The 18,745-nt window shown below is 36.3% G+C and overlaps 1 protein-coding gene across 1 annotated transcript; it reads left to right on the top strand.

Moving 5' to 3' along the window:
• Window positions 1-407: 407 nt before the first annotated feature.
• zgc:91999 (uncharacterized protein LOC445104 homolog) lies at window positions 408-16,028 on the top strand. The gene is made up of 10 exons (XM_051682600.1): window positions 408-555; window positions 6,521-6,589; window positions 8,473-8,629; window positions 9,858-10,093; window positions 11,872-12,027; window positions 12,139-12,314; window positions 12,928-13,048; window positions 13,849-13,922; window positions 15,303-15,382; window positions 15,545-16,028. The coding sequence occupies exons 2-10, from the start codon at window positions 6,533-6,535 to the stop codon at window positions 15,670-15,672; spliced, it is 1,185 nt and encodes a 394-aa protein (XP_051538560.1). The 5' UTR covers window positions 408-555; window positions 6,521-6,532; the 3' UTR covers window positions 15,673-16,028.
• Window positions 16,029-18,745: the final 2,717 nt, after the last annotated feature.

Here is an 18,745-nt window from a genome sequence, read left to right as displayed (position 1 = left end):
AGTACTGTTTTGCATATTTTTTGTTTTTGTTTATGTAGGCAGTATAAAGTAAAGTATAAAGTAAGGGCAACTTCAGATACTTCAATACTCCGGTAATCAAGGTGGTGAACTCACTGAACAATATTCAAACTCACTGACCAATGTTACTATTTTGAGTCCAATACAAAAACAAGGTAAAAACTGCAGATTTTGAAATGCAAATGTAAATTGAATTAAATCGAATGCAGAACATTGTGTTTGCTTTTGAACATGCACTAAATGCTTCACTTGTGAACAGTTTTTCGCTCTGAGCTGTGATTGGCAGAGAGCTGACATAACTCTCACATTCTGAAATGCACTTAGCTTTCACACCTGACAATTCATTTACACCAAGATGAGAGAGAATGTGTGTAAGTGTGTGTGTGAGAGAGAGAGAAGACACACACATGCATGTGTGTACATATGCAGCTCCACAACAGCTGATTGAGGCAGACAGACAGACATGGAAGAGAAGTAAAGGATACTAAAGGAGGCAAAACAAGCCAGAGATTGGAAGGAAAAGCCTCTGAGTGAGAGGTAAGACTTGCTTAAGACTTTTCTCAGTGTGTTTGTTTTGTATATGGCTAGTTGATCCATAACATGTCCTGATATAACAAGATTTTTGGTTTAAATGTTTATGAATGTCTAAGGTAAACGTTATATTTTAGGTGCTGTAACTATTCACCATTTTAGATGATCTTTTTGCCTTTACTTTATTAGTCCTGCAGTGTAACACCTACATTTTAAAAGTACAAATATTTAGTCTCTCCCTTAATATGAGCTCATAAAAACTGCTTGTTTTTAAAATAGCTTTGGATGTGTCACACAAAGCTGTCATTGGCTGGAAATGTCATGTCAACAGCCATATAGTGCAAACAATACAAACACATACACAGATTTAGTCCATTGCACTCTGTGTGGATAGGTACAGTTGTAAAAACTAAGAAAAGGATGTTTTATAAGAAAAAGTAACATTGAGTTAAATAAGCAATGCTGCTTTCATTCATACTGAATGTCCTTTGTGTCTTTGAGAAGCAGCTGTCTTGGATAATTATGTCACGCACTCATTGTTTTGCAGGTTAAACTTATTGTACATGAAAATGAGTCACTTATGATGTTATTCTAATGTATATTTGCAGCTCATGTAGACTGAGAGATTGGTCGTGGTCAGATATTGAGGTTTAAAGACTGTTCTAGTGTTCTGTATGGGTACAAATGAAAGCAAATGAAATTAAAAGAGATATGACAAAGTGTGATGGGGGGGGGGGGGGCATCTGAAAACAGTATATATGCATCACAATAAGAAATTAAATGGCTCGGGGCAAAATTAGTCCAGATGTAAAACAAAGTTTGTTGTAGTCCTAGTTATGTGTTTAGATTAGTATCAGAAATTAACTTATTTAGTATTAAAGAGCAACATTTGCCCCCGGTATTTGATTATCAGGGCTTTGAGATTTTGTTTTTCTAACCATATAAGCTATATCTAAGCATTATATATATATATATATATATATATATATATATATATATATATATATATATATATATATACTGATTAAATGGAAGTATAAGTCATTAACACATAAAATGATGATACACAAAAAAAAATAATTTGGGCTATATATACTGTATATATATAGGTCTCCCTCGTGCCACCAAAACAGCGCCAGCCCGCATCTCAAAACAGCATTCTGAGATGATATTCTTCTCACTACAATTGTACAGAGTGGTTACCTGAGTTACCGTAGACTTTGTCAGTTCGAACCAGTCTGGCCATTCTCTGTTGACCTCTCTCATCAACAAGACATTTCCATCCACAGAACTGCCGCTCACTGGATGTTATTTGTTTTTGGCAGGATTCTGAGTAAATTCTAGAGACTGTTGTGTGTGAAAATCCCAGAAATACTCAAACCAGCCCGTCTGGCACCAACAATCATGCCACGCTCCAAATCACTGAGATCACATTTTTTCCCCATTCTGATGGTTGATATGAATGTTAACTGAAGCTCCTGACCCATATCTGCATGATTTTATGCACTGTGACCTCCACAACATTAGGCAGGTGGTTTTAATGTTGTGGCTGATCGGTGTGTGTGTGTGTGTATATATATATATATATATATATATATATAAGTTCTGATATGAAGACCACTAAAACGTGTATGGGTCACATGAGGGAAGGCAAGGGCTGATTATAAATTAATATACAATAACCATATATAGAAACAACAGTGTTCCACTTGAGCTGTGTTGTTTAAAGCATATATATTTACGTGTGTTACTTTTTTATTATTTGTGTCTATATAATTATTCAAATGTTTATACATAATTTTATAATTTGGGCATGGTTTATCCGGATTATTATTATTACTATTATTATTATTATTATTATTATTATTATTATTTTCATATTCATATGTATTCACAAATGTATGAGTATATGTGTTGTTATGCACAAAGTGTTATATGCCTGTTGGGAGGAAAGAAATGAAAAGATTAAAAAAAGAATAATAATATTTGGTAAAACAAAAATAAATAAATAAATAAATATATATATATATACATATATATATATATATATATATATATATATATATATATATATATATATATATATATATATATATATATATATATATATATATATATAATTTTTATAATATTGTATATTTTTAACAAATTTTATTCTTTTTTTTAGAACAGAAGAAAAGTCTTTAAATCTCAATATTAGACTACGACATAATCTCAGTCTAAATAAGCTGCAAATATACATTAAAATAACATCATAAGCTACTCTTTTACATTGATATATATTTTTATATTACCTATACAGTATATATATATATATATATATATATATATATATATATATATATATATATATTTCACATGATATATATACTGTATATGTAAATAACACTGTAAATTCTTACTCTGAAACTAATATTATATTATAGTACAACTTGACTTAGAATAGAATAATAAGAAAGTTGTCACATTTTACAAATATAAACAATACAATTAACTACAGGGGCATTTTCTCCCATATTTATATATTTTTGTCGCGAGCCATGGTTCATTTCTGACCCTGGTTTAGAAACTCTAGTGACCATTTAAATGAGTTGAATCAACTGAAGTATTTGACATAAAGGGACTACACACTTTCTACTGCAGCATGTGTTAGAAAAACGTTCCCTGAAAATCAATTCCATAGGGAAAATACCGCCCCTCAATAAGTTAATATCTGGCACTAATATGTGTATTTAGCACAGAGCATGTGTTGTGAAGGCAGAAAGGGAATAGCATGTGTGTAAGATGACCTTTCAGCTCTCGTTTATTTGGGGATCGCTCGAATGGTGCGTGGAATTTCGGGAGGGGGATTCTATTTCTGTTCCCAGTAGCAACACATACAGACACGCCCTTACAGTATGCTCATAAACACGTATATATTTACACATGCACATGCAGTGTCGGCCAAAAATTATTTGTACTCCAGCTCTATTAATTGGCTGCTTTGTATCTCTTCATTTTGATTCCATAATCTTTTTAACTTAAATTAAAGATTATTTTCCACTATATTGATAAACAAGATTCCCCTATAGAGATGAACCGTGTAAACTGACAGCACATTTCAGACATGTTTATCATCAGGTCTAACTATAGTTGCTGTCTTGCACGCTCATGCGATGAGTCACAGAGACACTAGCATTCACTGGATGGCACCCAGAACTTTATCCTCAACTTTTTTAATTAGCATAATTTTTAAGCATTCAGTACGTGAGTGCATATACACACATGCATCACAATGCAGGTGGTCAAATTATCATGCCTTAAACATTGCTATGTAAACTCTTAAAAGGGACAGTTCATCCAAAAATGATAGTTTAACCATTCACTTTTATTGTATGGAATAAAAGATGCAGTGAATGGTGACTGAAGCTAACATTTTACATAACATCTCCTTTTATGTTTCATGGAAGAAAGAGTTATAGAGCGCTGGAACATCAGGTTGAGTAAATGATGGCAGAGATGTTCATTTTTGGGTGAACTAATGCTCTTTTTTCAAGCAAAAAGCAGGACTTGCTGCTTTTGACATTTAGTTGTTAGTATCCTGTTACACTGTGTTTTATCCACTTAACCACACAGTGCTCGAATTGAGTCGGAGCTTTTGGAGGTCCCTTAACTCTTCTGGGGGGGTCTGGGAAATTTGAACACTGAAACCACAGTGTGTGTGTAATTTGTCTCACTTGGTCATCTATCTGCACTGTAGCAAGTGGCCTTTTGAAAATACTTTGGGGTTGAATCCAGGGATGGCCATGGGGAGCACCGGGTGGGCCCATCGGCAAAACAATCAAGCTCTGTCAATAAAAGCTGCGCATGGGAAACACCAAAAGCCAAATCATCTAAAAGTGTGACGAAACAGCGCTTAGCACATTCGACCAGGGCGGGACTGGTCTCACCCGCACAGTGCTGATGAACTTTCTTTTTTAAAATTAAAATGAGTTGCACAGCCCATTTAAATTAGACACAATTCTCTGTTATAAACGTATGTTATGAGAACCTTAAAGGCTCAGCACTGAAGCTAAATTGAAACCAGATTAAACAGAACCGACATTGTAAACAACAGTGACGAGGTAAACAGGAAAACATCCTGCCATGCACATCGGTAATTACAGGTTTTTCAATCCACACATCATCACCCTTATAGAAATGTACTTTGCAGTTCCTGTATTGACACTAATTGTCAATACTATGGCATTTTGGCAGAAATGTGGTATATATTTATTATAAATGTTACTATTATTAAATTATATTAAAAATTGAATGTTAGGGGAGCATTAGTCATTTTAATGGAGGTTGTTTTAATAGTTTATACATGTGTTTAGGATATTGTTCTTCATTGTACAATATTATTTTTCTTTTTTTTTTAAAACAATTACATTTAACTATGGTAATGATTACTATAGTAAATTTACTTCTGCATCCCAACTTAAAATTAATGGTTTAAAGTCAAATGTGCATTTCTATGTGACTAAAATATAACTCGATTTTTGCGATTCAAATATTCTATTATTCAATTATTATTATTATTATTTATTTATTTATTTATTTATTTTATCCCCTTTTCTCCCAATTTAAAATGCCCAATTCCCACTACTTAGTAGGTCCTCGTGGCGGTGCGGTTACTCACCTCAATCTGGGTGGTGGAGGACAAGTCTCAGTTGCCTCCGCTTCTGAGACCGTCAATCTGCGCATCTTATCACATGGCTCGCTGTGCATGACACCGCGGAGACTCACAGCATGTGGAGGCTCATGCTACTCTCCGCGATCCACGCACAACTTACCACACGCCCCATTGAAAGTGAGAACCACTAATCGTGACCATGAGGAGGTTACCCCATGTGACTCTACCCTCCCTAGCAACCGGGCCAATTTGGTTGCTTATGAGACCTGGCTGGAATCACTCAGCACGCCCTGGATTCGAACTCGTGACTCCAGGGGTGATTCAATTATTATTGATTCTACAATTATTTAAAAGTCCCAAATATTTTTTTATTTTATTATTTATTTTTTTATTTTTTTATGGGCATGTGTGAACTCCACAGGGTGGCGCCAAAAACGAGTAGTATTTTTAGTTATAAATGATGTAGTACAGTAAACAGGAATGCATTTTATTAACCATATACCCAGACCTAAACCCCAACCCTAAACCTACATCAGTGGAGTAAAATTTCATTTTAGAGCAAAAGTGCAACCTCCAAATCACACTCACCATTGATTATGTGAAATGGTTTACTTCCTGGTTTCCACAGGACCAGAACCCACTACCAGACACGCAAGAGGAAAATATGATCACATTTGAATTGTTGCAAGTGTTTGATGGGGGATGGCGCTTGTCAGTAATTTGGCATAATGGGGTTGAGTTCAGGGTACATTAACTTTTGGAAGCAAAATGTCAGTTTCCCGTTATCACTGTGCATTTTCTTAGAAAATGTGTCAAGAGTTTTAGACAAAACACTGCATGGTGTGTATATCTGCTATTTTTAGTCTTTCCGATAAAACCAGCTGTACTACAAAGAAGGAAACAGAGAAGAAATTGAATGTCAAAATAAGAAGAAAATTGCATGTTGATGAAAACATTAGATGAACAACAAAAAAAAAAAACAGCTCCGGGAAACGCAAATGTGCCAAATGTTTAACAGCTGCAGGGATCCTCTGTTTGCCATGACGCCTCTTGGAGGATTGTCGAAATGTCTTCAACAAACAGATCAACAAGCCCAGATGCTCCTGAATAAATTTCATCTTGTGTGTCAAGGGAAAGTCTAATAGTGTAAGGGGTAACAACAAAGTAGAGCAGTAGTAATCCCAAGGCTGATGCAGGGAGTTGAAAAAAGGACCAGGCGGAATATAAAACACAACTTTGGACTTAAATGATGTGTATAATGTTGTATACGCACACTAATGCTTTTAAACACACTGACGTTGACTCTCTCTTTTGCAGCCAATTGAAATCATGGCAGACCCTTCAACAGGCCCACCTGAGGATCTCAACAAACTCAGTTTCTGGATGGTAAGAATAAAGTTTTTACCAAACCTAGTTGCCTACAAAGGCAGCTGCCTTCTAAGGCAGCAACCTGACCAAGATAGAAACTAATAAGTGAGTTTGACGTTAGCGTATGGCTAAGCTAACGATGCAATACTCAATATTGATGTTGATTATTCAATATGAATTAGACTTTGGACAAAATAATGTATCTCTATGGTAAGCACTTTTAACTAGTATCTATTTTTATGTTATAAGCTGATATTTGTTGTTACTAGTAAGTATAGTATTTCAAAATACTGACTAGTACTGTTTTCAGTTTTACTATTCTTATTGATTAGACACTTCACTTATTCACTAGATACTAGTTCTTTTTCCTTTGCTACTAGTTACTATTCCAGTAATGTCAAGTAACTATTCAATTGTCACTGCTAACAAATTGCTGATTTTTGGCATTGAATTTTATAGGGATCTGTGCTTCAGATATCAACTATTTACTGCTACTACTAGTATGTATATGGCAAGCACTTTTAACATGTTTTCCTTAAAGATGACTATTATCTAATTGTTATGTTACTATTATTTACTTTTTAGTTACTAGTAAGTCTTCCAATAGTGACTATTATCTTTTTAGTAATCTTACTAGTACTTATTCATTAGATACAAGTATTTAAACCAATAATCACAAGGATCTATTCAATAATCACTAGTATTTATTTTATTACATGCTAGTACTTATTACTTTGCTACTAGTCACTATTCAGTGGTGACAAGTATTTAGTTACATTTGTTATAGACTAGAACATATAAGTACTAGTACTTAATTTTTAATGACTAGTGTGGCGGGGTGAGCAAGAGACAGACGGGTGTGGCGTCAAGCCTCAGGGAGGCATTTATTGGAAATAATAATAAACATAAAATTTCCATAATAGGAGAAAATAAAGTGTCCAGGAGGAATGGCATTCAAAATAAAGGGGAAATCTGGCATCCCTGTGGTCAGACGGGGCTCCGTGAAGGGCGGGGAAGTGTCCGAAAAATGGCCCAGGCATGAGTGGTGTCCGACAGTCGCACGCCTTAAGAGCCCTAAGAGGCGGGGCGACGATGACGAGAGAGAGGGGCAGGTCGTTCCACCACACTAGTAACTGTTTAGATAAAAGATATCCCAAACTCAATAGGTACTAGCATCTTGTAGGCATGTGAATGGGTGAATGAGACACATGTAAAGTGCTTTGTAGAACCACTAAGCCTAAAAAAGGTGCTATATAAGTGCAGACCATTTAGTAACTATTCATTAGATACTAGTACTTTTTCCAATAGTGACTAGTACTGTATCTATTCCAGTTTAATAATACTTATTTATTAGATACTTGTACTTATTTATTATACATTAGTGTCTATTCCAATTGTTACTACTAACAATTTAATTTTACTAGTAAGATTAATTTAACTAAACCATACAGTAGCCATTCTGACTAGTCATTACATTTGACAAGTACACTACAAACCAGTTGTAACTACTGAGATGAGAAATGCTACTAGTAACATTTGGAATAGACACTAGTGCCTGTACTAGTATCTAATAAATAAGTACTAGTAAAACAAGAATAGATACTATAGAATATTGGAATAAATACTAGTAGTATCTAATGAATAAGTACTAGTAAAATTGAAAGACATGCTAGATATTGTTGGAATACTTACTAATAGCTAAAAAATAAGTACTAGTAAAATAAAAATACATACTATGAGCGCTTGCATATATCTTAGAAGGCAGTGCAGTTAAATACCTTTTTAAACAGCCTATGATGCCTGAAAATGCTGCCTACAGAGGCTGCTGACTAGGTTTTGAAACAGAGCAATGTATTACTTTTTAACTTGATTTCTGATTTCCTTTCATTTGTGTCCATTAGCCAGGAAACTACGTGCGAACGGTGAGGCGGACATCAGAGTCATACCAGGCTTGTAAGGACATCATAGCGTGTATGAAGGACCGTGCCCATGTAGAGCGACTGTACGTCGATCAGCTGAGTGAATGGAGCGCCAAATGGAAATCAATCACTGATAACCGTGAGTTCAACACGTTACTTACTGTAAACCCTGATGAAAAGACCCGATTTTGTAATAGTACAAAATTTCAAAGCAAGTGTCACAGGTGGAGTGCAGCACATTATCAACATAAGCACTAACATTTGACAACCACAACCTGCGAAGCGAGAACAATCGTGGGTGCCATGTTGTAGGGTCGTTTCAAAAGGGCCCTTCGAAACGAACGTTTCTGTAGGGTTCAACGGATGGGCACTTTGCTCTCATGTGGACAGGAACCGGACCATACATCATAAATCTGTAGGTTTGCCAAGTGTATGGTAAATTAAACCAGCTGCAGCCACGAATGCACTATGTGTGGTGAGCAGGGCGGAACCGAGTGGCATCTGGGCAGAGCGAGGCTGGGAAGATAAGTGGCGAATGACTTTCACCTGCATGCCACACCGGTCTCGTGTTCCAGCGAGGGGCGGCGGGAGTACTTAAGGAGAAGAGATAGCGGCAGACAGGAGAGAGAGATGCGTGAAGCTGTTTGTGGAAGCGGCGATCTTGGTCCTGTCGAAGCTCAAGCAGGGCCTGTTGGTGGGAGTACTGAAGGAGAAGAGATAGCAGCAGACGGGAGAGAGAGATGTGTGAAGCTGTTTGTGGAAGCGGCGGTCTTGGTCCTGTCGAAGCTCAAGCAGGGCCTGTTGGTGGGAGTGGTGCAGGCCGGCGAGGGACTTGAGCCGTACTTTCTTCGATTCAATCCTGGGTTTCGGCACCAGTGTAACAGTTCTGGAAAGGAGGAAGCTGGGACCGGCTTGACAAAACACGTAGACATTTATTGTTGCACTTTTCAGTCACACACAATAAGGCCACTTTTCAGCAGTACACAAAAGGTTTGCTTTTCAGCTTCAATACACATAAACTCTGTTGGCTTTTCGGTTCAACACACTACATAAAAACAGCTTCACGCATCTCTCTCTCCTGTCTGCCGCTATCTCTTCTCCTTAAGTACTCCCGCCGCCACTCGCTAAAATACGAGACCTGTGTGGCACGCAGGTGAAAGTCATTCGCCACTTATCTTCCTGGCCTCGCTCTGCCCAGATGCCATTTGGCTCCGCCCTGCTCACCACACTATGATTACCCTTTATTCCATTACTGGCTATAACTTTACACAGAAAAGGCTAGTAAGTGATTTTATCACACTAAAATCATGTAACCGCTTGCTAATATCTGTCCCTGTTTCTCACTGATTTCCTCTTGTGTGTCTCAGGGCCTCTGTACGGCTCCCTCATGCGGGCATGGCAGTGCTTTTTCTCGTCCACCGAGCGTCTGTCTGCCCTCCACTTGTCTATCTCTCAGACTCTGGTTTCTGAAGATGGAGAGCGTATCCGTGCCTGGCAGAAGGAGACATTTCCGCGGAAGATGTTCTGCGGCTTCAGAGAGACACACAATCTTGAAACTGCATTCTCCCGTGCTCAGAAACCCTGGGTGAAGAGATTAAAGAAGGTGAAAAGAGTGACAGGAAGGGTGTTGTGCATTCACACTGACACCAGTCAAGTACCGTTGGTCGTAAGCATTCGTAAACTACAGTATCTATGAAAATAAAGGACTTTGGTAGCATCGATGCCACAAATCAGTGTCAAGGTGAACAAACCTTAAAGTATGGAAGCCTGTTTACGCCACATCAAAAAATATTGTGCTTTGGTAAGTCAAAATAAAGTCATCATGAGATGACTTTTAACTCTAAATTTTGACCTTTGTCTCATAACTGACTTAACATCTCATAATTATGACCTTGTATCTCATAATTTTGACTTTTTATCTCATTATTATGACTTTTTTATCTTACAATTCTGAATTTTTATTTCAACATAATGACTTATAATTTATCATAATTATAAAAGTCACAATTATGTTAAATATGTCCAAAAGCACCTTTTTTTCTTCTTCTATGTGGTGGAAATGGGCTTCAATAATTAAAGGATTGTTCACCCAAAAATAATAATTCTGTCATAATTTACTCAGTCATAGATGAATATCTCGGGCCATCTTTAAAAAAATAATGCATGTGCTCATGAACAGGCAACAGATGTCAAGATTTTAAATCTAAAATTCTTGAATTTGACTGAATCGGATGCCTTCAGAAGACTTGGAATATGACTCACTAGCTGCATGGACTGCCTTTATGATACTTTTGGGTCCTTTTTTCATTGAAAAGATGTAGGAGGGTTTTCATTAAAACATCTTTGGGGGCCTGGGTAGTTCAGTGAGTATTGATGCTGACTACCACCCCTGGAGTCACGATTTCGAATCCAGGGTGTGCTGAGTGACTCCAGCCAGGTGTCCTAAGCAACCAAATTGGTCCGGTTGCTAGGGAGGGTAGAGTCACATGGGGTAACATCCTCATGGTCGCAATTAGTGGTTCTCGCTCTCAATGGGGCATGTGGTAAGTTGTGCGTGGATCGCGGAGAGTAGCATGAGTCTCCATATGCTGTGAGTCTCCGCTGTGTCATGCACAATGAGTCACGTGATAAGATGCGCGGATTGACTATCTCAGAAGCGGAGGCAACTGAGACTTGTCTTCCGCCACCCGGATTGAGGTGAGTAACCACGCCACCACAAGGACCTACTAAGTAGTGGGAATTGGGCATTCCAAATTGGGAGAAAAAGGGGAAAATAAATTAAAAAAAACATCTTCTTTTGTGTTCCGCAGAAGATAAAAAGTCATATAGGTTTGGAAAAACATGAGGTTGAGTAAATGATGTCAGAACTGTCATTTCTGAGTGAACTATCCCTTTAAACTCTAGTCAACCGTTTCGCAATGGTCTGTGTCACTTAAAATCGCCAACTTTCATTGAAAACCAATGACTTTCGGTAGCTTTGGCGCTATAAACCAGTGTCAGAACGCACCTTAACCAGGTTCCAACCAGGTCAGACATGATACAAAGCAACAAGCGCTAAACTATAGCAATAAATGTTAATTTGGTTTACAGAAAGAGTAACACATATCAACACATTTTGTCTGCTCTTTTTGACATGCCACCGCAGATAGCCCTACCCATAATGAAATCTCATTGGTCTAAAATCATGATCCATATAGCTATTTATTAAACATCACTAGCTGTCATTTTGATCTTCCATACTGAATTTCTCTTTCAACGAGAACAGACAAATTATGCTGGAGATCTGTCATGCTGCATCTGGTTGGTTGCAATTACGTATAACTGTGCTAAACCAGATTTTTAAAGCACCACATTCTAATAAACAGTGTTTGTGACTTTTAGCTGGAAAAGGCTCGTGCTGCATATCACAAGTCATGTCAGCGTGAGCAGAACGCTCAGGAGAAAGAGAATCAAGCCAAACACAACGCCAACCTGAGCGAGAGCAAACTGTCCAAGATACAACAGACGAGAGAGAAAGCCACAGAAGAACGCAACAAAGTACATGAAACCACTGGCACCGCTCCCCAAATAATTCAGCATGTATTTACTACTTTACGACATTAACAATCAAGACACAACCCATAATATGAAATCTGTTTGTGTTTTCAGGCACATGATCGCTATGAGAAGGTTCTGGAGGACGTTACTGGCTTTGCACCGCGATACATGGAGGAAATGGAGTCTGTGTTCGACCAATCGCAGGAGGAGGAGAGGAAGAGGATCAGCTTTTTGAAGCAGGCCTTCCTGTCCATACACAGACACCTCGACATTACCAATAATGAGAGGTTGGTTCGTGTGACTGCATTCGAAAGGACAACTCTGCAGGAGTTCTTATATATTCTGGACACTGATTTTTCCTTCACTATCCACTCCAACTCATCCATTTAAAACATAATAATTAAAGTTGGAAATTCACACAGTACATAGACATAACTTATTAAACAACTTAACAACTAATAATTGTTGGCTTTTTGCCAAACCGATGTTTGGCCGATATATCAGTGCACCTCTAATATATATATATATATAAGCTCTCTTGACTGTGATATTATTTCCTATTTAAGCTATAAGGTATGAGAGAGTACTGAATAAAAATATTCAAGACATTTTCAATAAAACATTATTTTACTGAGCAAAGTCATGTAGTGCCATCCTGCCACTAGCAGACACAGTTCCTGTCATGTAAACTAAGGTAAATACATTTTGTCTATGGATAATGTGCAGTGATGTAGCGGGTGTCTTACATAATAGCTGTTGCTATAATGTGTATTTTTGCATGACTGGAACATTTTATTGACCAATCAGCATCCAGGATGGAACTATCCGTTTGATAAAATGGTAACATTCTATTCTCTAGAAGCAGTCTGAGTATTATATGTGTGTGTTTGTGTCTATCAGTATAAAAGCAGTGTACAGTGAACTGCATCACACACTCATGTCTATCAGTGAACAAGATGATCTGCGCTGGTGGAAAAACAACCATGGACCGGGCATGCCCACTGATTGGCCCAAACTAGAGGTTTGAGTGTGTGTGCATTTATTAATGACACTTCTGTTTAAAGAAACTATGCTATATTCAAAATAACTGTTGTATCCACTCAATTATATTCTCCTGTTTTTATTTTGTTGACTGTGTGTGTCGGTATCTTGTAACCCTGTCTCTGTGTGTGTGTGTGTGTGTGTGTGTGTGTGTGTGTGTGTCTCTGTCTGTGTCTGTGTGTGTGTGTGTGTGTCTGTGTGTGTGTGTGTGTGACTGTGTGTGTGTGTGTGTGTGTGTGTGTGTCTGTGTGTGTCTGTGTGTGTGTGTGTCTGTGTGTCTGTGTGTGTGTGTGTGTGTCTGTGTGTGTCTATGTGTGTGTGTGTGTGTGTGTGTGTGTGTCTGTGTGTCTGTGTGTGTGTGTGTGTGTGTGTGTGTGTGTCTGTGTGTGTGTGTGTGAGTCTGTGTCTGTGTGTGTGGGTGTGTGTGTGTCTGTGTGTGTGTGTGTGTCTGTGTGTGTGACTGTGTGTGTCTGTGTGTGTGTGTGTGTGTGTGTGTGTGTGTCTGTGTCTGTGTCTGTGTGTGTGTGTGTGTGTGTGTGTGTGTCTGTGTTTGTGTGTGTGTGTCTGTGTCTGTGTGTGTGTGTGTGTGTCTGTGTCTGTGTCTGTGTGTTTCTGTGTGTCTGTGTGTGTGTGTGTGTGTGTGTGTGTGTGTGTGTGTGTGTCTGTGTGTGTGTCTGTGTGTGTGTGTGTCTGTGTCTGTGTCTGTGTCTGTGTGTGTGTGTGTCTGTGTGTGTGTCTGTGTCTGTGTCTGTGTCTGTGTGTGTGTGGGGTGCGGTGCAGGAATGGAGCCCTCCGGTTAAAAAGCAGAAACCAGCTAAGAAACCAAAACCTCAGAGAGGAACTGAAGAGAAAGCGTAAGTTACCACACACACACACACACACACACACACACACACACTATACTGTGTCTATAAATTACTATTTACCCCACTGGACTTCTTTACAATTTCTTTTTTTTTTTTTTTTTTTTTACAAAAAAACTATGATATATTAAACTTTTCAGTTCATTGCCACTTATCAACAGAAAGTGCTCTACTATAATGTTGAAATTAATTTAAAAAATCATTCAAATTATAAAGCAATAATAATTATTAATAAATATAATAATAAAAAATCAGTTAATAATTTATCATTTACAAATATTTATGATTAAATCATTAAATATATTTTAATAATAATAATAATAATAAATAATTAAAATTCATAATAATTCAAATTAATCAAATTAGAAATTAAATGCAAAATGATTGCATTTAAAAAAAAAAATAGTATGTCCAAGGAGAACAAAATGAGAAATCTTTAAAAAATGTAGTTTAAAGCACAGGTCAAGTTTGTAGAAATTTAATCTTTGTGTACAATTTGGTTTCATGATGTTTCGAAAAACATTTATAGCAATTTCTACAAAAAATGTTAAAATGTCATGTGGTGTAACCATTCTGTAAAAGGTATTAAAATACTTTCCTTGCACCTCGAATACATGAGAGTGTATGCAACTTAATCATTAATTTCAAAAAAGTTTTCAAACACATTTTTCAATATAAATAATATTTTTTACAAATATCATGAATTTTTGAGTCAAGAATATTAAAACATTTTCCTGAACAAAAGGTGCCTTTTCATAAAAATGTCCAAATATCAGATATTATTTTTAACTTCATGCCCAGTCTTGAGAGTCTAAATTGGTGTTCTCTGTTTTATGGTTTTTGTCAACCTAAATCTTGGTTACACCACATGAGTTCTTGATTTGGTTGACAAAGATTTTCAAATGTGAATCATATTTTAAAACACAATTGTTTCACTGCTTATTTTAACAAAAATAATACTTAAAGATTATTGTGTTCTACTCATGCCAAAAAAAAAATTGTCAAGAATTTCAGCTTTTAAACTTCCAAATGTTACATTGTGTTTGTGGGAAAAAAACATTAACATTCCTATAAACATAAAAATTTAATTTGCCAACTGTTCAGTTTTCATTTTCTGAAAAATAAATAAATAAATGTTCAGAAATCTAGTTTAAAAGGATATGCAATTGTACTTCAAATGTAATTTATGTGTGTCAAAGCAAAGATGTGAATACTGAAATCTTCTGACATCATGCAGTACTTCATGTTGATCAGTGCAAAAAAGGTTCAAGGACTGAGTAATTTTATATCTTTCTGTTTTTACATTTTATTTTTAGCATCATACACATACAGAACAAACTCCTCAAATTGGTCTCACAACTTTCCTTGCAGGGTCATGATCGGAGGCGTGCGTGTACGAGCACTGTACAATTATGTTGGAGAGGAACATGACGAATTATCATTTAAAGCAGGTGACCCATTTATGACATTTTTCTTTTTATAAATTGCAAGTAACGCTGTTCAGTTTGCAGTCCAAAAACCCTTATTTATTATTTCCTTGCAGAAGAGGTTTTTAATGTGATTGTGTCATGTCATGACACTGGTGATGTGACTGAAGCTGGTTTGTCTCACAGGTGAAGAGTTCCTCAAAGTGGAGGAAGAGGATGATCAGGGCTGGTGCTGGGGGGTGAAAGAGGGCGGGGTCGAAGGATTTTATCCGGCCAATTACGTGCTGCCTGTGCAAGCACATCATGAAACATAGCTGAACAGTAATAATGCTTGCTTATAACTGTTTGCTGTGGATATTAAGTAGAGTGTCACCTAAAAAGTATTAATAGTCTGAATGCATTGCATTAAAAAATAAAAGAGCACACCATTTTCAAAATAAAATATACCAAGTGCATTTCCAAACAAAGGCTGTTAGAACTTTTCTCAGAACTATCTACACTTTTCTGAGCCATTTTTGCATTGACTTTTAAGAAGGGTGATTTAGTGGATGTATGAACTAAATAAGTATATTAACTATATTGCTTTAACATTTGACAGCTAGAAGGTTGTCTACTAATCTAGTTCTTTTTGTAAATGTTTTACTTGAAAAGTCTTTAAAATAAATGCAGCTTTAATATTTCATTTTTATCTAATGTAATAATAATAATAATACATTTTATTTATATAGCACCTTTCTAAAACCCAAGGTCGCTTTACAAAATGAACAATTGTTCATTAAATAAATGAAATGTATACATTTTTAACCCTTTAAACTCTGAAGGTGTTTTTAAAGATTTCCTGTTTCTGTGGCATACCCAAATTAATGGCTTTTTTTTTAAAAAAGAGGAGGGTCAAGTGTTTGGTATCATTTTAAAGAAAACTTTTCCATTTTTTAATGATATAAATGATGATAAATTCTAAGACTCCGCAGCCTAAGAAACTGCTTTCCAAACATTTGACCAAAAAATCTTTTTTTCTTATTTGACATTATATATCTCTGTGTGTAAATAAGGTGGCTCTGATTTGTTCCCAATCATGCCAACTGTGAGTAAAATTTTATGTTGATTCAACGAAGCAATCAAAAGTCATAGCATTACAAAAATAATTGATCATAGTGTCCAAAAACATCTCCATGTGTCCAAAAGCCTCTCCAAACAAATAAAACATTACAGTTGTACATAAGAACTAATTACACATGCAAATACAACAATGACTAAAGCTTTGCATAGCATGCTGACATGATTTTAGTAATGCGATTTTACAGAATGAGTTTCATTCTGTGCCATTTGAGTCATCATTGAGTCTGTGTCATGTAATTGGTGCCATCTCCTGGTGGCCATATGTAACCAATCACAATGCTCTCTGCCCAAATATGGATGACTTTTTTCAGCGATCTGAATCCAATCCGATTGGTTAAGCATTCCATGACGCTACATAATTTCCGATGACGTCATCTGATCCAGGAAATCTAACGTGTTTACAGCCAGATTGCAAGATGCCAGATAGCCAGATGCTGTGTGCACATTGTACTTCGTGTCAATTATCTAATGATCTATGCATCTGATTACCTTGTGTGTCGTTTGAAAGATAATCACCCCCTCTAAGTAATGGAATGTGATATTTTATGTTCTGTTTATTTTTCGTGAAGCTGTAAGCAAAAATGCAGCATTTGAGCAACACCTGTTCACATGAAACATAAATGTCAAAGACATATACTTAGCTATTACTCGCTACATTTTTAGGGTTGTATTCTACTCTTTGAGAACTTTCCAACAACATATGACACATGGCTATTTGATGAGTTTGATGTTTTTACTGATTACAATAATATGTACAGTACAAAATTATTAATGCATTATCAAAATGAAACACTTCTAATTCATCTGCAAATTTCAAAGCACTTGTTCAGTTTTGGTCATAATGTCAACATGCATTGGAAAGTAGAGCATCTGAGCTTTCAAACGATAACTATTTTGTGTTGGTCAAGACTGGAGTTATTCATATTTTCCAAGCTTAAAGGGTTAAGTGTGACTTAAGTGTTCCGATACTTTTTGGGGTTACTGTATCAATGGTGCAAATTTAACAATATGTTTCTCTGAAAACAACTATAACTAGTGTTTCAACACACCAAAATGAAATGAAAATATAAAGTCTCCTTAGTGAACGGAACATTAAGCTCTTTATTTAATAATGTCTTGTCATTAATACATAATTGTCTTCCCTTTGTTTTTGGTAAACCTCCTAGAGAGCCGATGAATAAGCATTACCAGCCAATGATTCAGCCAGAGTCGAGAAACTCCCTCTTTGTAATTCATATATTGCTTAATAATAGGTTGTACAAATACCAGCAGGAGCTATTTAGAAAGATTTTGGGGCACTGAAGCAACAGAGACTCGAGAACTCCATGTGAAAGCATGATGTCAAAACCTGCCAAGTGGAATCCGTCAATAAATTACAAACAGAAACATACTTTAAAGTGATAAATGAACAAGTGGTGAATGCACAGAAAAGTTATCAAAGACTTTGCAAAGATGGAATAAGCAAAGCAGGAATGTGTACAGGTATCTGGATAAACAACAATGTACAGGTGCTAACTATAGCAACTAATCATTAAAACTGGAATGACAGGGACCTCTACTGGTAGATCTGAAATCACTGTTTTTATGTCCTTTCCCACATTTATAGAGATAAAGAATGACGCAAAGCTTTTTTTGTTGTTGTTGTTTGTTTTGTTAATGAAATATTAAGAAAAGCACTCATTGAAACAAAAAGCAATGAGTAAATTGATTAGATGCAGTGGATATTTACAATCAATGGAAACCAAACCTGCAAATGCATCCTCTCGTTTGCCAGCGAGGAATATTTCGGGTTCAGTACAAGTTAAGCTCATTCGACAGCATTTGTGGCTTAATGTTGATTTCCACAAAAAATATTTTCAGTAATTATCAAAGCAAAAACTGCAGTTACAGTTAGACACTGTAATTACACTAAGTGTTATAATGGAAGTGAATGGGACCAGTCCATAAACATTAAAATATGCATTGTTTCAAAAGTATAAACACAAGATGTAAACATTGTACGTGTTAACATGATTTTAGAGAAATAAAATCATTTAATAACCTTATCTGTGTAAAATTAAATCCAATATTACAAATTTGTTGTCATGATGACGAAACACTACTAAAATCATGTAGAACAGAGATTTTGGATTTTCTTCGTCAAATAAACGAGGGACGAGTTGAAATATTTTTTTCTGTCAGTCAACATTATGCCACAAATGCTGTCGATTGAGCTTAATCTGTATTAAACCCAGACTATTCCTTTAAATTCAACACGTGTGCAGCTTG

Source organism: Myxocyprinus asiaticus, chromosome 41 (genome assembly GCF_019703515.2).
Source record: "Myxocyprinus asiaticus isolate MX2 ecotype Aquarium Trade chromosome 41, UBuf_Myxa_2, whole genome shotgun sequence".
Lineage (NCBI taxonomy): Eukaryota > Metazoa > Chordata > Actinopteri > Cypriniformes > Catostomidae > Myxocyprinus > Myxocyprinus asiaticus.
This window is presented reverse-complemented; position numbering and strand designations above follow the sequence as displayed.